The 20,359-nt window shown below is 37.6% G+C and overlaps 2 protein-coding genes across 2 annotated transcripts in view; one reads left to right on the forward strand and one right to left on the reverse strand.

The window, feature by feature from the left end:
• LOC148940475 (uncharacterized) overlaps window positions 1-20,359 on the reverse strand; it is a 100,655-nt gene that overhangs the window by 53,713 nt on the left and 26,583 nt on the right. Inside the window, exons 4-5 of the mRNA XM_089105499.1 lie at window positions 16,878-18,928; window positions 7,040-7,225 (exon numbers count right to left, since the gene is read on the reverse strand). Of these exons, the coding sequence (XP_088961625.1) occupies window positions 7,040-7,225; window positions 16,878-18,928 (2,237 nt within the window). The remainder of the gene's footprint in view (window positions 1-7,039; window positions 7,226-16,877; window positions 18,929-20,359) is intronic.
• Window positions 698-4,866, forward strand: LOC148940476 (uncharacterized). The gene is made up of 2 exons (XM_089105518.1): window positions 698-2,413; window positions 4,783-4,866. The coding sequence occupies exons 1-2, from the start codon at window positions 698-700 to the stop codon at window positions 4,864-4,866; spliced, it is 1,800 nt and encodes a 599-aa protein (XP_088961644.1).

Here is a 20,359-nt window from a genome sequence, read left to right on the forward strand (position 1 = left end):
TTTATTCCTCTTCGGTAACAACAATCTACGGTATATGACAAAGCTATGTCTCTTACTGCCAACATTCAGTCCTCTTCTATAACCACCCTCTACGGTATATGACAAAGCTATGTCTCTTACTGCCAACATTTATTCCTCTTCTGTAACAACCCTCTACGGTACCCTCTACGGTATATGACAAAGCTATGTCTCTTACTGCCAACATTTATTCCTCTTCTATAACAAACCTCTACGGTATATGACAAAGCTATGTCTCTTACTGCCAACATTTATTCCTCTTCTGTAACAACCCTCTACGGTACCCTCTACGGTATATGACAAAGCTATGTCTCTTACTGCCAACATTTATTCCTCTTCTGTAACAACCCTCTACGGTACCCTCTACGGTATATGACAAAGCTATATCTCTTACTGCCAACATTTATTCCTCTTCTATAACCACCCTCTACGGTATATGACAAAGCTATGTCTCTTACATAGCTCTTGATTCTACTTTCATTTTACTGATATCTCATTATGCTTTTTGTGATCCTCTCACCTACATGTAGCCTAACTTCTATTATTTTTTTGTCAGTCCAGCACACTTGCAGCTCATGTAATAGCAACTGGTGTCACATTATACTTTGGTCCAGTATTTTGGATAATTTGTGCCATCCCACTTATATTTCTATGTGTATATTTATTATTTGTGATAATTATGGGTGATTTCTCTTTTCTTTTGAATTCGTCTATTCTTAATTCAGCTATATTTGATCAAACAAGTAGGGCTGGTAAACAGGAGACTCATACGCTTGACCCTCTCCTTGAATCTATGGTTAATTCTAGCTGCAATTATCACACTACCATTGATTATGGTGACGAAATTATACCCTCACTGTCTTTAAATAATAGCTTCAATGTATTTTGTTTGAATTTGCTTGGGATAAAAGATCAGTGGGATAGTCTGAAATCGTGTTTTTGGTCTGATAACTCTTGCCCTTTTAATGTAATAGTTTTAATAGAAACATGGATATCTGATGGTGAAAATTTTACAGCCTATGATATGCATGGTTATGTTGCTGTCCATATCCCCAGAATGGTAACAAAGTGCTCAGGAGGTATTTCTTTATTTATAAAGTCTGATATTGAGTTTAGAAGAAGGTCTGACCTTGAATCCTTGTTTACATCAGTAGTGTCAAATAGTAGGACAGTTTATTCTCTTGTTATTGATCTGAAAAGCCAGTTTGCATGTGACACTGTTTGTTTGTTTTATAAGCCCCCTCCTTTTCCAACACATTTGTTCTGTGATTTGCTTGATCAACTGTCTTGTGTGGGGTCTTTCTCTAAAAAACGTATTTGTGTTTTGGGAGATTTTAATTTTAATATGTTAAATATTGGATCAAGTGATGAATGTGACCATCTCTTTGATGTGCTTTCTTCTGCTGATCTACTTCCTTCAATTTTTTTTCCTTCTCGTGTTGACCCTACTAGAAATTCTGCCACTTTAATAGACAATATTTTCATTTCTCATTCTTCGAATTTGAAGTTTACGTCTGGTCTTGTTTTCACTGATCTTTCTGATCACTTCCCTATTTATGTTTCAGTTTTTGTGCCTCAAACTGAGATTGTTGTGGATGAGCAGGGTGAGTTTTCTTTTAGAACTTCCACAGATAAAGAAATTTCTAATTTAATACATAGTCTTCAGAGTAATGATTTGTCTAGTGTTCTTGAAGCTAATGATGTTGATTGTGCAACGAGTTTATTTTTGTGTCGTATGGGAGCTCTGTTGGATAAGCATTTTCCTCTTAGAAAGAGGCCAAGGAATTCCATACCTAAATGTCCATGGATGTCTAGAGGTCTGATCAATGCTACACATATGAAGGCGTCTCTGTTTAAGGCTGCATGTAAAAGTAAGACACAGGATGATCTTTTGAAGCATAAACTTTATAAAAATGTGCTTACTTCTTCAGTACGTGCAGCCAAAAAGCTATATTTTTCGCGTCGAATTGATGAGTGTAAGGGGAATTTGCGAAAGGTTTGGACTGTAGTTAATGAAGCTCTTTCCCGCAAGAAACTCAAACAGTCCCCCCTTTGTCACTACAGGAAAGCTGATGGATCTTTCGTGGACAAAAATTCTTCAGCAAGCGCCTTCAATTCGTATTTCACCTCACTTCCTTCAGTTCCTAATCCACCCTACAGCAGAGTAAGTAGTTTTCCCTTAGCAGAAAAGTCATTTTTCCTTTTTCCATGCAGTGATACCGAAATTTCTAACATTATTTCTCAGCTTTCAAGTAGCCGTACAGTTGATGGTTTTGGTTTGAGCTGTAATGTTCTTAAAAAAATTGGTCAGTTTGTTTCTAACCCCATCTCACACATAACTAACCTCTCTCTTTCTTCTGGTGTTTTTCCTCATTTATTTAAGTTTGCTAATGTTGTACCTTTGTTTAAAAAATGTGATTCATATCTAATTTCAAACTATAGACATATTTCTCTCCTTCCTGTAATTTCTAAGGTTGTTGAAAAAGTAGTGTATTGTAGACTCTCTTCATTTGTATTTAGTACTAATACTACTGCAGGTAATTCTCTCATAACCAACTATCAGTATGGCTTTCGTCCCAGTTTCTTTACCTTGCATGCGCTTTCAGATGCAACAGAGTTTGTGCGTGTTAATCTTGACAAGGGCTTGTGTGTTTTGGGTCTATTTCTTGACTTTTCAAAGGCATTTGATATGGTCGTTCACTCTGTTCTTTTGTCTAAATTATCTTCATTTGGAGTGCATGGAGTCCCACTTGAATGGTTTAGGTCTTACCTCTCAGGGAGATCTCAGTATGTTTCGGTTAATGGTACTTCTTCCTCTTCCTTGCCTATTGTGAAAGGTGTCCCACAGGGCTCTGTGCTTGGACCACTTTTGTTTTTAATTTATATTAATGATCTTGTTGATGGTCTTCATCCCCTTGTGCACCCTATACTTTTTGCTGATGACAGTAACTTCTTCATTACTGCAGTGGACCTGCCATCTGCCATTTCCCTAGCTCAAGGTCTTCTTGATAAAGTAAAAGATTGGTGCTGGTCAAATGGTATGACTCTCAACAGCCAAAAAAGTGCCATTGTACACTTCAGGACCCCTTATCGTATGAGAGACGCAGGGGAGCCAACCATCCTGACTTATGGGAATGATATTATACCGCAAGCCACTATAGTGAAATTTCTTGGTGTGTATCTGGACTGTTTTCTTTCTTTTAAACCCCATATAACTCATACCCGTTCCCTTGTCCTCCGCCAATCTTCAATGTTATACTGGGTTAACTCATTTCTTCCCCCTGATGTTATACTTTCTCTTTATTATGCTTTTATTTTTCCTTACCTTTCTTATTGCTGTTCTGTCTGGGGTAATACTAATAAATCTCTTCTCTGCTCACTTCAAAGAGCCCAAAATAGGGCAGTGAAGGCTACTTTTCTTCTTCCTCGTTTTTACCCTTCCTCTGATCTTTATAATGATACTGGAATAGCTCCGCTGGATCGTATTGTGGGTAAAAGTTACCTTTATTTAGCACATTCTGCTTTTCTAGGTAGACTCCCACCATCTCTGCAGCAGTTTTTCTTTCTGTCAGGCTCAGGTAGGTACTCTTCTTTTTACGTAGCTCTTATCGCAGGTTCATTTTACCTAAGCGTTCATCGACAGCAGGTCAGAGGTCTCCTGTTTATCAATCTATTTTACTATGGAACTCCATCCCTCCTGATGTCCCTCTATCTCTTTCTGCAAAGGCACTTTCTCGCTGGGTATTTCCAGTATAGTATTTTCCCCCTTTTTTCTTCATTTTTTGCATTCTATCCACAGTTATGTCTTTTTTTTTTCATTCATTATATTTCAAATAATTCTCCTATTTTCTTCTATTATTTCTCCTATTTTCATAAATGTCTCTTATCTAATTTTTTTTTTTTTTTTTTTTTTTTTTTTTTTTTTAGTGCTTTATAATAGTGTCTTATTTTGTTTTGTTGGCCCTGTACAAGCTTAGCTTCTTGGGCGTGTTTAAATTTTTAAGTTTGTAATTGTATTGTTTTTTTTAGTATTAATAAATTGATTGATTGATTGATTGATTGATTACTGCCAACATTTATTCCTCTTCTGTAACAACCCTATACGGTACCCTCTACGGTATATGACAAAGCTATGTCTCTTACTGCCAACATTTATTCCTATTCTGTAACAACCCTCTACGGTACCCTCTACGGTATATGACAAAGCTATGTCTCTTACTGCCAACATTTATTCCTCTTCTGTAACAACCCTCTACGGTATATGACAAAGCTATGTCTCTTACTGCCAACATTCATTCCTCTTCTGTAACAACCCTCTAAGTTATATGACAAAGATATGTCTCTTACTGCCAACATTTATTCCTCTTTTATAAACACCCTCTTCGATATATGACAAAGATGTCTCTTACTGCCAACATTTATTCCTCTTCCATAACCAGCCTCTACGGTATATGACAAAGCTATGTCTCTTACTGCCAACATTTATTACTCTTCTGTAACAACCCTCTACGGTATATGACAAAGCTATGCCTCTTACTGCCAACATTTATTCCTCTTCTATAACACCCTCTACGGTATATGACAAAGCTATGTCTCTTACTGCCAACATTTATTCCTCTTCGGTAACAACCCTCTACGGTACCCTCTACGGTATATGACAAAGCTATGTCTCTTACTGCCAACATTTATTCCTCTTCTATAACCACCCTCTATGGTATATGACAAAGCTGTCTCTTACTGCCAACATTTATTCCTCTTCTGTAGCCGCCCTCTATGGTATATGACAAAGCTATGTCTCTTACTGCCAACACTTATTCCTCTTCTGTAACAACCCTCTACGGTATATGACAAAGCTATGTCTCTTACTGCCAACATTTATTCCTCTTCTATAACCACCCTCTACGGTATATGACAAAGCTATGTCTCTTACTGCTAACATTTATTCCTATTCTGTAACAACCCTCTACGGTACCCTCTACGGTATATGACAAAGCTATGTCTCTTACTGCCAACATTTATTCCTCTTCTATAACCACCCTCTACGGTATATGACAAAGCTATGTCTCTTACTGCCAACATTTATTCCTCTTCTATAACAACCCTCTACGGTACCCTCTAAGGAATATGACAAAGCTATGTCTCTTACTGCCAACATTTATTCCTCTTCTATAACCACCCTCTACGGTATATGACAAAGCTATGTCTCTTACTGCCAACACTTATTCCTCTTCTGTAACAACCCTCTACGGTATATGACAAAGCTATGTCTCTTACTGCCAACATTTATTCCTCTTCTATAACCACCCTCTACGGTATATGACAAAGCTATGTCTCTTACTGCCAACATTTATTCCTCTTCTCTAACAACCCTCTACGGTACCCTCTACGGTATATGACAAAGCTATGTCTCTTACTGCCAACATTTATTCCTCTTCTGTAACAACCCTCTACGGTACCCTCTACGGTATATGACAAAGCTATGTCTCTTACTGCCAACATTTATTCCTCTTCTATAACCACCCTCTATGGTATATGACAAAGCTATGTCTCTTACTGCCAACACTTATTCCTCTTCTGTAACAACCCTCTACGGTATATGACAAAGCTATGTCTCTTACTGCCAACATTTATTCCTCTTCTATAACCACCCTCTATGGTATATGACAAATCTATGTCTCTTACTGCCAACATTAATTACTCTTCTATAACAACCCTCTACGGTACCCTACGGTATATGACAAAGCTATGTCTCTTACTGCAAACATTTATTCCTCTTCTATAACCACCCTCTACGGTATATGACAAAGCTATGTCTCTTACTGCCAACATTTATTCCTCTTCTATAACCACCCTCTACGGTATATGACAAAGCTAGGAACCTTATCCTTGAAACAAGAAATCCTATTAATAAGCCGTTACTTGATTTGAATTTACTTTATATTTTCTCATGTATGTCTTTTGTTTTTCTTCCCACGGATGTTCCTGTGGCCCTTAAAACTAGATCGTCGCAATTATGACAGTATTCGGATTCCATTGAATTCATCAGTCACATCAGACTTGAACGACTGCTTGTCAGCATGCCTAGAATACTTTCTTAATTGGATAGAAAGTTTCATTCATTTGGTGTCTCTAAAAGAATTGTAAAAACATTTTTAGTCTCTAGATGATTTTTTTTTTATTTTTATAATATAATTTTTCTTTAATTCCCAGTGTGGTTACAATACCCATGTGTGGTTACTTCGTCAAGTTGGAATTGTGTGTTGTTTTGTTTATTTGGCAAAGGTACTATTTGGCAAATGTACTATTAAAGGTACAAAACTATTGTTTTGTTTATTTGGCAAAGGTACTTTACTTAGGCTTGGTTTTTAGCGAGTAGTAAGAGTTACTTCAGACGTTTGGTAATACCCATTCTCACTATGGGAATTTCGATACGGAGTTTGGTAATTCCCATTCAGGGTATGGTTCGTAATTTTTTCTAGCTTTTCCGTACAGAGGGCTGAAGTGATTAGGAATTTGTGGCGGTACTTTTGAAATTTGAAAAATACGTCGATTGTCAGGCATCATAAAACCTCCAATTTGATTGCCCTTGTATATAATTATCAACTTTTGTATGATGCTTCAAGTTCAGACTACAAGAGATCTCTACAAGCTAAAAAAACAACTTCCAAGTCTGTATCTTCAGTCATGACTTCTGATGTTTGAATATTTTGCAGTTCGGATACGTGTGAACATTCTCCCTATAGGAAATCCCATGCGTTTTCCCCAAACGTTTGAACTAACTCTTAGTGGTGGGTAGCTGATTAGTATTTTCCTTTTCAGTCTGTATCTGTGTAGATCCTTTTTCTCCTTTTTCTTGCCTGCATTTTCACCCATGGAGCCTTACGGAGAGGGGGAGGGGACATTTAATATTTGATGATATATGTTTTGCTTTTGTTGGATTAAAAAAGTCGTATTTTCTCCCTCAAGATTGGTTTAAGATTCCAGTCTTGTGATAGTATGTTCCAGATATTTAAATACATACCAGAATCCAAAATTAGCTCTTCGTCACTTTTTAATTTCTTTTTCTTCTGTTTTGGTGTGGCGAAATCGCTGCTATCACTGTCAGAGGTGTTTAACAGTTCTTCTATTTCTTCTTCTTTCTTTACTTTCGGTTTTTCGTTTTCAGAATCTGAACCAACTTTTTTGGGTTTCTTCTTTCTTCCAGAACCTTGAAAATAAGAATAAAACCCCATAAAATGACTGATTCGGGAACAGTTACCATTGATAACAAATATATGCCATATCCCACAAAAAAACCTCCCACACCTCGCAAACAATACCAAAACTAAAAGAAGGAATAAATTAGCAAACATTTCAAGTCAAAATGTCAATCTGTCCTCAGCAACCAGCTGTTTTTTTTTAAACATTCAGTCTTACCTCACGCTGTGCTCTTAGTAGCATAGTCAACCTACAATTCATTAAGCCCAATTTATAACAATTTAATACTAAAAGACCCAATTAATATTCGCACCCAGTCAAATTTAAGAGAAACTAACCTTTTTGCCTATACAATAAAAACTGAATTTGCAGAAAAGGAAAAAGTATTGCAAGGCAAAAAATTCTTGCTCAATCTAGTTGGTAAATCCTTTTTTTCATTGATTTCGGCTTGGTGTTTCATTCGTTCGCCTCTTGTTGAATAAACTCCAAAAGGTTAGGTTTTTGTTGTTTTTTTCTTTTTTGTTTTTCTTTTTTATTATTAGCACTGAGGACGACTTGGCGGAGGCCATTGTCGAAATATTTGCTTTTTCTCCGTCTTCATGTTTTGACCCTGGCTGACAAAATCCTGGTTTTCTCACCCCTTTTTTGATTTTATTATTTCCTTTCCTCTCTTAGATTCATATGTCATCCTACAAAAAGGTGTGTAGAGGAGGTTGTGGGTAGATCTACTTGTTAACTCTATTTGTTTCCAAAAATTAATAGTTATAGCAATTTCAGTGGGAAAAATTAGTAAATAATAAGTAAAATAAAAAATGACATGGAGAAAATACACTTATTTCCAATTTTACTGAAAGGGGGAGAAGGGGGAAGTCTGAGAACAATTGAAGGAAAATCATTTTTTCCCATTACCTCCCCTTTTCTCCCCTGCCAGGAAAAATTCTATAATACGCCCTTCCCTTTAAGGGTCCAACGAGTTTGCATTTATGTAGACCTCGGTTTACTAATTAATGCAGTTGTGAATAATTTTTGTTTGTCAGTCTATCAGAACCAAAATCCAACAGCAGAATTTTCATGTTCTACTGTAGAGGCATTTAACACAACACTTGGTAGGACCGTGCGATTTTGCTTGCTAAAAAAGATGGCTTTTAGTTCGGTAGTTGAGATAAATAAGCGTAATGCTTCCGAGAAGAAATAAATTATATGAACTACTTGTTGCAGTCCATGTACCAGATTAGGGGCATTTCTACCTCACTTTCTTAATATTAGGCCATCTGCATACAACCCAAATGGTGTGTGTTGTAACAGAAATTAAAATATATAAGAATTGAAGAAGAGTGGACTAGAGATGGCACCCATGAGTAATCTTTCTCTATGAGGATGCTCCTGTAGTTGTCAATTTATACTGCCAATGGTCTTTCGTTAAGAATAATCTTCAATAGGGTTAACAACACCAATAGGAAAATCAAGATTCAACAGAACTTCAAGTAATTTATTCAGAATAACACTACCATAGGCAGCAACCTAATCAAAAAGGATGGCAATGGTTGAATAAACTTGTTTAAAAGAATTTGATGTTACTTTCCAGGTAAGCAATGTTGTCCTGTGAATTATAACCCTTTCTGAATCCTGTTTATTCTGGAGGATAAAGATTATTCACCTCCACAAACCCTTCTAACGTACATAAAATCATCCATTCCAGGATTTTTCCGTGCTGTTTTCAGCAGAGAAACTGGTCTGTAGGGCTGAATATCATTTGATGGTTGGTTTGAGGACTAGTTTAAAGAATGGCTACCTTCCCTGATCTTGGAAATTTTTCCTGAGTCCATAGATGATTATAGATATATACAAGTACACATTTCAACTTTACTGGTGTTTGTATAATCCATTTTATGTGTATATTATCATGTCCGAGATTAGCCTTATGGTTGCTAGAGCTAATTGCCAACACCTATTCTTTAAGAAGAAAGGGTTTTTCACGGGAAATTGTTCCAGGAATGGGGTAGGGGATCCTTTGGACTGATCTCAAGGAAGGGTGGCCTCACCCTCCTTGTGTGGTGGTAAACTTTGAGTGGACCGACCACATGAGTTGTTATAGCTTCGCTTGTGGTACATATCATCAGATGTGACCAAAACATCATAGGCAGCGCGACAGCGCTGCCTATGATGCCTGCGATGCCTATGATGTCTACTACTATTCTTTTTTCTTCTTCTCCATACCCGGGCACTTCGTATCGAAGGAGTTGTCGTAGAAACTTCGAAGAGGCCTCATTCAATTGGAAATTGGAGTGGCTAATGCCCTTTTTTATAGTCTAAAGTGATTGGAGGGCAACTACCCCCCCCCCCCCCACGGCCATCATTACCCCAAACACATCCAATCAAAATTTTGAGACAGCCATTTTGTTCAGCGTAGTTGATTTCCAGATAGAAAATATGTTTTTGAGGAGGACACTCTCCCAGAACCCTCGGGGCAAAGGTTTTAAGTTATGCCCTGAGGGCATATAAGAACGATGTTGGTGCAATGTATCATGTATTATTTTTTTTACTTTAGAACAGGGCACTTCAAATGGAAGGGGTCGTCGTAGAAACTTCAAAAGGGGCTCATTCATTTGGAAATCGAAAGTTCTAGTGCCCTTTTTAATCGTCGAAATTGATTGGAGGGCAACTAGCCCCCTCCCCCACGCCCACCATTCCCACAAACACATCCAATAAAAATTTTGATATAGCGATTTTGTTCAGCGTAGTTGATTTCCAGATAGAAAATATGTTTTTGAGGAGGAGACTCCCCAACAACCCTAAGGCCAAGGGTTTTAAGGTATGCCCTCGGGACATATAAGGTTTTTATTGAAGGCGTTGTCGTAGAAACTTCAAAAAAGGCTCATTCAATTGGAAATTCAAAGGCATAGCGCCCTTTTTAATAGTCGAAAGCGATTGGAGGGCAACTAGCCCCCCCCCCACAAGCCCATCACTCCCCCAAACACATCCAATAACAATTTTGAGATAGCCATTTTGTTCAGCGTAGGTGATTTCCAGATATAAATTATGTTTTTGAGGAGGACACCCCCCACAGCCCTCAGGGCAAGGCTTATCAGTTCTGCTCTGGGGGCATATAAGTTTTTATTGAAATCTTCGTCGTAAAAACTTGAAAATAGGCTCATTCAATTGAAATTCAAAGGTCTAGTACCCTTTTTAATAGTCGAAAGTGATTTGAGGGCAACTAACCCCCCTCTCACGCCCACCTTTTCCCCAAACAAATCCAATCAAAATTTTTAGATAGCCATTTTATTCAATGTAGTTGAAAGTTTTGGAAATTAGGTCTTTAAGGGTGACAACCCCTCCCCCCCACAGCCCTCAGGGCAAGGGTTGTAAGTTATGCCGTGGGGACATATAGTTTTTTTTGAAAGCGTTGTCGTAGAAACTTCAAAAGGCCTCATTCAAATGGAAATTGAAAGGGCTAGTGCCTTTTTTAATAGTTGAAAGGGATTGGATAGCAACTAACGCCCCTCTCCCGCCCACCGTTTTCCCAAACACATCGAATTAAAATTTTGAGATATCCTGGTTGTTCAAAATAGTTGAAAGTTCTGGAAATTAGGTCTTTTAGGATGATAACCCCCTCAGAGCCCTCAGTGCAAGGGTTGTAAGTTATGCCCTGGGCGTATATAAAGTTTTTATTGAAAGCGTTGTCGTAGAAACTTCAAAAGGACTCATTCAATTGGGAATTGAAAGGGCTAGTGCTGTTTTTAATAGTTGAAAGTGATTGGATAGCGACTAACGCCCCTCTCACGCCCACCATTTTCCAAAACACAACCAATCAAAATTTTGAGATATCTATTTTGTTCAACGTAGTTGAACGTTCTGGAAATTAGGTCTTTTAGGAAGATAACCCCCTCAGAGCCCTCAGTGCAAGGGTTGTAACTTATGCCCTGGAGGCATATAAGGTTTATATAGTGAGCTGTTGCACATATAATAGGCAGCATGATCGCGCTACCTAAGTAAAGAACGGGGACACTCGAGAACGTGACAAGAAACGGGGACTAAGTAAAGAGGAGGACACTCCCCCACAACCCTGTGGGCAAGGGTTTTAAGTCATGCCCTGGGGACATATAAGAACGATGTTGGCACAATTTATTATTTATTAATTTTTTCCTTTAGACCAGGGCACTTAGTATCAAAGAAGTTGTCGTAGAAACTTCGAAAAGGGCTCATTCAATTGGAAATTGGAGTGGCTTGTGCCACTTTTTAATAGTCGAAAGTGATTAGAAGGCGACTAACACCCCTTCCAAGCCTGCTGTTTCCCGAAACACATCCAATCAAAATTTTGAGATAGCCATTTTGTTCAGCATAGTTGATTTCCAGATAGAAATTATGTTTTTGAGGACAGTCCCCCACAGCCCTTAGGGCAAGGTTTTTAAGTTATGCCCTGGGAGCATATAAGGTATTTTATAGAAGGTGTTGTAGTAGAAACTTCAAAAAAGGCTCATTCGATTGGAAATTCAAAGGGCTAGTGCCTTTTTCAATATTCGAAAGTGACTAGAGGGCAACTAACCCGGCTCTCACGCCCACCTTTTCCCCAAACACATCTAATCAAAACTATGAGATAGCTGTTTTATTCAACGTCGTTTTAAGATCTTTGGTCTTTGAGGATGACAACCCCCCCCCCCACAACCCTCAGGGCAAGGGTTGTAAATTATGCCCAGGGGGCATATAAGGCCTTTATATAACGCGTTGTAGAAACTTCAAAAAGGGCTTATTCGATTGGAAATTGAAATGGCTAGTGCCCTGTTTAATAGTCGAAAGCGATTGGAAACAACTAACACCCCTTCCACGCCCACTATTTCCCCAAACACACACAATAAAGATTTTGAGATAGCCATTTTGTTCCACGCAGTTCAAAGTTCAGGAAATTATATCTTTGAGCAGGACACTCCCCCCACAATCTTCAGGGCAAGGGTTATAAGTTATGCTCTAGGGGCATTTAAGGTTTTTTTAAGTCTTTGTCGTAGAAACTTGAAAAAGGGCTCATTCGATTGGAAATTCAAAGGGCTAGTGCCCTTTTTAATAGTCGAAAGTGATTTGAGGGCAACTAACCCTCCCCCCCACTCACGCCCACCATTTCCCAAACACATCCAATCAAAATTTTGAGATAGCCATTTTGTTCAACGTATTTGAAAGTTCTTGAAATTAGGTCTTTTAGGATGATAAACCCCTCAGAGCCCTCATTGCCAGGGTTTTAATTTATACCCTGAGGGTATATGGAGCTCATAAATAAAGTCGTTATGAAAATTCCAAAAAGGGCTTATTTGATTGGAAATTGAAATTGCCCTTTTTAACAATCAAGAGTGGAGAGTAATTAATCCCCGCTTACGCCCACCATTTCCCCAAACAAATTTAATCAAACCTCAGTGATAGCCATTTTGTTCAACGTAGCTATAAATTCTGGAAATTATGTATTTAAGAATGAAAAACCCCCCAGAGCCCCAAGGGCAAAGATTGTAAGTTATGACCTAGTGGCATATAAGGTTTTTATATAGATAGAGGTGTCTTAAAACTTCATAAGGGGCTCATTCAATCCGGAACTGAGAGGGCTAGTGCCCTTTGTAATAGTTGAAAGTGATTGGGGGGGGGGGTAACTAACCCCCCTCTCAAGCCCACCATTCCTCCAAACACATCTAACCAAAATTTTCAGATAGCCATTTTGTTCAGCGTAGTAGAAAAGTCTGGAAATTAGGTCTTTGAGAATGACACTCCCCCGCCCCAGCACTCAGGGCAAGGTTTGTAAGTTATACCCTGGGGGCATATAGGATTTTTATTAAAAGTTTTGTCATAGAAACTTCAAAAGGGCTCATTTGATTGGAAATTGAAAGGGCTAGTGCAATTTTTAATAGTTGAAAGTGATTGGAGAACAACTAACGCCCCTCTTATAACCATTATATTCACAAACATTTCCAATCAAAATTTTGAGATAGCAATTTTTTTTAACGTAGTTGAAAGTTCTAAAAATTCATTGTTAGAGGATGACAACCACCCTAACAGTCCTTAGGGTAAGGGTTGCAATTTGTGCCCTGTGGGCATATAAGATGTTTATAGAAAGCGTTGTCGTTTCCAAAAGGGCTCATTCGATTGGAAATCGAAAGGCCAAGTGCCCTTTTTAATAGTCGAAAGTGATTGGAAGGCTTGACATTTTTATAGTAAATATCAATCTGGGTATAATGTATTATTTTTTGTTGTTGTTGTTGTTTAGACCAGGGCACTTCATATCGAAGTTGTCGTGGAAACTTCGAAAAGGGCTCATTCGATTGAAAATAGAAAGGGCTGATGCCCTTTTTAATAGTCGAAAGTGATTGGAGGGTAACTAATCCCCCTCCCACTCCCACCCTCCCATTTGCCCATTATGTTTAAAATTTAAATGTTGCCTTAAGATTGAATCAAAATGCACTGTGATAATGCTAATTCCCAATAAGGCATCTCAGCAGTATCCCAAGAACAACTGAGGGTAATATGTTCAAACTTTCGGGGATACTTCTGCTCTTAAAATTTAACCAAATCAAAATATCGTAAGTATATCCAAGCTATCAAAGAAAGTAAACAGAATTTTTTGTGAATGGTATCAAGTTTTCTATTTCAGGTAAACTAGAGGAGGTATGAAACTAAATTACAGTATTATTCGTGTCCAGATTTTTAAAAGAGTATGTTGTTAAAAATTGCTGAAAATTTTTCTCCAGCATACAAATAGCAGGCCAAAATGTAAAGTTTTAGAAAAACGAAAAGATTTAAATTATTATTTTCTGTTTCGCTGAAAAGACTATGTGAATATAAAACGAACAGAAATTAATTAAAAAAAAGTTTTTCCACAAATTAAGTTTTCAAAGAAAATTAAAGAACTCCATTTAACCAAAAGTGAGCAAAACTAAGATAGAACAATCTAACAAACTAGAAACTACCACAAATCAGCAACGATAAATAAATGTAACCCAAAACGAACAGAAATTACAATAAATAACCGAATCTAACTCAAAACGAGCAGAAATTAACATAAGTTGGGCGCAAAACCCCTATGCCTTCCCAAGGCCTCAATCCCTCTTCACTCATGGCCCCATCGAATATCACAAAATAAAATAGGTTATGATTATCAATGATATTAAAGATACATTTTTACTTTATGTAAAGTCTTCCAACGACATTTGATCTTCAACATTTGAGTAATTAAGCTTTTATTGATCAGAGATTTTCAAACATTACTTTTGTGAATTTTTCAAAAAAGTAATAGTGAAGGGTCAGTGGCACAAGGGTGGCACAAAACAGTGGCACAAAAACACACTCGAATGTGTGGGAATATACATTCAAGCATAAAATTAGGATTGCTCAAGCATTCAACCCATACCATCCCAAGAAAAAATTGATTCACCTGGTGTCTAGTTATAGACTATGCATAACAACAGAAGAAATACTTTATTATACGCTCTTGTCGAGGGTTTATGCATGACACATATTAATTGGAATCAGTCTAGACCTTAGATCTAAAAGTTGCGAAATCTTTTAAGTACCAGGGACGGACATCAAAGATATAATTGTATAAAGAGATTGGCTTTTAATTGATTTTCCCTAATTTTCTTTCTTTCATTTTTTATGCCCCTTCTGCCTCGGTGGTTATCCCTGGGCCATGCACGAAAATATGTTGAATATGGCTATTGTGCATGGCCCCTCACTCTAGTTTAGTTTAATGAGTAGCGGACGACAATCCGCCATTCTTTTCTGTTGTAGTGTTTTGTTTCAGCTGAAGAATATTCAGAAAATCAAAAAAATATTTTATAGGACATTTTAGCCCTCTGGACCCACCTTAAGTTTATTCACTTGACAACCCCGATTTTTCAAGACTTATTATTTTGGTCGTTTCAAAATTATGAAGTTCTTAGGTCAGCACCTTACTTCCATGAGTATTACCATGTCGAACCGTGAAAATAAAATAGGCAAAAATAATTAGTTAATTTTGACAAGACTTTTAGTTCATAAAAATTGAGCATTAATCATCGATTGATTCCTAAAGACAACCCCACCTTCAAAGGAAAGCTACAACTTCTTAAACTGCTTTGTGCCCAAAGCCATATCCACGGAGAGGGAGTTACGATTTGAACCCTCTCCCCCCCAATGTTTGTCTTCTCGTAAAAACGTAACAAATGCATAAACAAACACAAAAACATGAGTTTTTAAGCTTTTTGCCCCCCCCCCCCCGAAAAAAACAAAACAAAATTCTGGATACGCCCTTGTTTGTGCCATATGGTTTTAGCTCATTTTGGCTGACTTTAAACCCATTATTTTTATTTTCTTTAATTTGGAGTCCACTACTACCAAAACCTGCACAATGTCATATGAAAACCTTTTTTATTAAAACTAAAATTCCTAATATTTTCAAAACTCTTTTTCACAATTGAAGTTCAATGTAATGCTTTTAATGTCAAGCTATTGCTCCAAGAAAGATAAGTGACAAGACTGGCCAGCCTCTTGTGACATATATCATAAGAGTCCGCCGATGGAGATACCTTGGCCACGTACAACGTATGGACAATCTCCGACTACCAAATGCAGCGCTCCATTGGCAGCCATCGGGTCCACGCCGCAGGGGCAGACCCGGAGACACCCTGCATCGAACGTACCGGACAGATCTCCGTTACCTGCACACATCAACCCAACCTCAATGGGAGGACATACTTGCAGCAGCAAACCTGCGGGAAGATTGGCGGCTCCTTCTTGATGCCCTGGGTGCCTCTGGAGGCACAGGCGGATCTAAGGTCTAAGGTAAGGTAAGAAAGATAAGACTGGCATACAACTTTTATGTTATATTCTTTTACGTTTTAAATTCTAACTAATACATAAAACTTGAACTCAAACTATTTCGCATGATGACCAATGATCTGCATAGCGCAGGTGCCGATCTCTGATTATCTGCCTCCTATCGGGAGTGCAATCCGTGGTTGGGGGCAAATCATCCGACGCTTCACATGTTCCCCCGCCCCAGATTTTTCCAGGTACCCATTTAGAGCTGGTTCGACTCTCTATGAGCTTACTGAGTCACACGGTTGATTCCCATTCCAAACCAAATAACCAGAAACACCAGGGCTCGAATCCCTATCCTTCTTGATATCCCTATCCTATCCTAATCCTATATATTGATATCCTAATATCCTTGATATCCGAATCCCTATCCTAGACTTGTCTAGAACTGGATTTCAAGTCTAGAACACTAACCACTCGGTTAGTGCTTGGTTAACCAGTAAAAACTAATAGATGTCATGCAAAAATCCCTGACAAGGTTATACAACAAAATATTTCATGAATTTGTATACATAATCTATAACTACCCATACAGGTTGAATTACAATTTTACAGGAGGGTATAGTTTGGATGAAATTTCTGATTTACACTTGAACTCGCGATTTTTTGGCAAAATAAATACAATTCGTGGAGCAAATTGTATTGAGCTGATCATATACAATCATATATAAAGTCTCACTTAGACTTCAAACTAAAATGCGTCTGCCTTAGGCTTTGCATTATTCATTACTAGTTATGTTACACAGCTTCAGCATGTAAGCTATTTCACATTGGTGGAAATTATTTGATTGGCAAATCATAAACCTGTGCATCTTAACAAACAAAAAAAAAATTACCTTTTTTATTATTCTTTTTTAGCTCCTCTTCAGCTTCTGAGTCTTCAGCTTCTGAGTTTTCCTCATCAGAAGATACCAACAAAGCAGCTTTATCAGCTTCATTCTCATTTGAAACTTCCACAACTTCTTCTTCAATAGCACCATTCTTTACTGATGCAACATCATCATCAGATGACAAAATTACTGCATCACTGTCATCACTCATTATAACAGCTTTTTTACGGCGTTTAGACCTCTGTGATAATCTTTTTGTTAATCTTTCAGACCTTCTTGATTTTAGTAGTTTATTTATAGAGCGATCAAAATCCTCATCATCTGGATCTTGATTAGTGGCAAGTAAACTTTCACTATTTTCGCTCTTTACAATTAAAGTTTCTGGACCAGAGTATCTTTCTACTTGAACAGAGCACTTAGGCAAAACTATGTTTCCCGAATCTATTCCTTTTTGAAGGTGATCAACTGACGTGTACTTTTCTTCTCTCTTTGTAATTATAGGTAAAGAAATATCAATATCGCTATCTTCACTTAAGGCCAACAAGTACTGGCAAGCTTCCAAATTGTCTTTCTCCTCTTGAGAGTTAGCACCCTCTATTGCAGCCTTCTTTTTCCTTTTTCCTTTTTCACTCTCCTGACTTATGTCTTCTTCACTTGAAAGACTTTCAATATCAGTTTTAACCCTTGTAACTTCAACAGGCGATTTTGATTGTATTTCACTCTCTAATTTTAGAGGTCTAATGGCCTCCTCATCAGTTTCTTGAATTGAGGGCTCTTTTTTTGTACCGTGAATTCCACTTGATAAAATACAATTTCCCTCTCCTTCTTGATTTAAATCCCTTTCCTTATGAAAAAGATCAGGTCGAACTTTCAAATACGGTTTCAAGTCAATGGAATCTAGACTTTTCTTGTCTTCATCAAATAAACCAGAAATATCATCAGTTTGTACACTATTTGCTGTTTCATATATTTCAGTACCAAACCTTTCCTTATCTGTTATTTCCTCAAGAGGGTCAGGAGTTGTATCCAATGTCTCTTCCTTAGGCACTAATAGAATACTGTGAAATTTCGATCTTATTGAATTTTCAATAAGATCATCAACTCCAGCTTTATTTAATAGACCCTCAACTCCAGCTTTATCCGACTCTCCCTCTTCTACAGGTAAACTCGCGGATTGTCCCGACTCCTTCTCTTTATTCTTTGTTTCCTTACTTTTATTTCGCTTTTCTTTTTTATAATCTTCACTCTCTTTAAATTCAAGAACTTTTTCACTCACTAAAGATGCGTCTTTATTGGGAATAAAAAGGACAGTTTCAGCCTCAGATCCTGTTGAATCGTCAGGTGTATCATTCACTACAGCTTCAACAGATTTAGTCTGATCTTCAAATATGCTTACAGATTGTGTTGCTGGTTCCACAGTATTATTTAGCTCTATATTTTTATTTTCTAAGTCGATGTCTTTCTCTGAACGAACTAAATTATCACTACTACTCAGTCCGTTTTCGACGATAGTTTCTGGTACACTTTCACGAACTTCATCTGCACTAACAAATTCACGATTATTTTCAACATCCACTAAATTCGATTCAATTTCAGAGTCTACAATTTCCTTTTCTGGGGACTTAATTCCTTCTAAAAGACTTGATTCAGTACTACTTAAATGAAGTTCAAAACTATCTGAGCGCCTCCCCGTTAAGCCCTCCTGTTTACTGCCTTCAACTCCGTCTTCAGCTACAGTAGAGCTGCTTACCACTTCAATCGGCTGATTCAAAGATTCCGAATCAGCATTTCGACTAGGCCGTCTGCTTCGACGGCTTGACAAATTTCTTTCCTTAACTCTTTTGGTAGTTCTCTCCTCTTTCTTACAGAGTATATGCAACTTACGTCTTAATGCTTGATATTTAACTGAGCCTTTATCAATAGCATCCAACAAAAGATCATCGGTGGTTTGAGAGGATAGCAAGAACGTTTCAAGAGATCTGCACAGATTAATGTAATTATTTTTAATTTTATCTATTGAAGCAGCTTTGGAAGAACTGGTAGATTTTGGAGTACAACTGGAATAAAAATACATAGATAGAAAAAAAATCAAAAGAACTAAATTAACAGTCTGATCTGAAAAACAGCAAAAGTGAAGGGAAGCAATAAACTGATTTCAGCACAACGTGTCTATAGTTCTCACCATAGCCCCATTTAGTTCTCACCATTAAGCCCCATTAACCACCATTAACCCCATTAACCACCATCTAGCCCCATTAAGTCAGATTTACAGCAAAACCGAGCAGGTAGTATCATCAGAAATGGAATTTCTATACATGCATAGAACTATTAGGTACACACCATAAACCACACTACATTAACAACATAAACCAACATTCACAGGGGTACCAAAATCCGAGCCTTTGGGTGAGGAGGGAAGGGCGCCAAAGTGGTGCTAAAAATACGGACTGAATGGGTTAATTGGCCAATTTTTTCGGAGGAGGGAATCCATTACGGGGGTTTCCCTATGTCTCTATACAAGTGTGCGCACACGGTATCAACCAAAATGTGTTTTAAACCACCTTTTAAACTAACAACAATTTTTATTTCCTGGTCTATGTTGGAGCACAAAGTCTTTCAAGGCAGGCTCGTATACAGGAGCTTACTTTGCATTCAGTTACGTTAAATTGCGTTTCAATTACGTTAAATTTTTCCCTTCGTGGTCTATGTTGGAGCAGAAATCTTTAAAGGCAGGCTCGTATACAGGAGCTTACTTTGCGTTCAATTACGTTTCAATTATGTCGATTACGTTTTAATTGCGTAATCAATTACGTTAAATTTTTCCCATCATGACCTATGTTGAAGCAGATATCTTTCAAGGGAGGCTCGTATAAAGGAGCTTACTTACCTTACTTTCAAGGGAAAGGATGGTAGAAATTCGAATACATGCAAGATATAGACGAATAAGAAATTATAGGATAGCCAAAGAGTTTTTAGATTTTGGGGACAGATGACGCGACAGAAAGCCCGTAACGTTCGACAAAACTTATTTAACGTTCTTAGGACGTATTTACGTCCTAATTACCGTTATTATCTAACGCATTTTACATTTTCAGAAAAAATAGGATTTGAAGACTGAATATTTTGAGTCTTGGTGCATAAGCTGCGTTTCATTGTTGAAACATTAAACAGGTATGAACCTTTTCATCAATCTTTATTATAGTTGCTGTTAGCAATTGACAGTGAAAATGAAATCTGATTGCTTGAATTGGCACAAGCGGAAATTTACACAGCCAAACATATCTTAAAAAACAAGGGAAAAACAGTTTTCGGTAGTAGCAGGTGCCAAATTTGAAAAAGAGAAACGTGGATTAAAATTCAACAAGAAATACGTGGCAACAAACAGCCTCAGAAGGCGTAACTGTCTTTGGCAATCAACTGTTTATCAATAGTTCAATTTTTGTGAAAAACAAGTGTTTTTAAATTTAACTACTAGTTTTACTTATTTA

The sequence above is a fragment of the Artemia sp. Qi Xiang Cuo genome, chromosome 19 (assembly GCF_049724085.1).
Source record: "Artemia sp. Qi Xiang Cuo chromosome 19, ASM4972408v1, whole genome shotgun sequence".
NCBI classification, from domain to species: Eukaryota; Metazoa; Arthropoda; class Branchiopoda; order Anostraca; family Artemiidae; genus Artemia; species Artemia sp. Qi Xiang Cuo.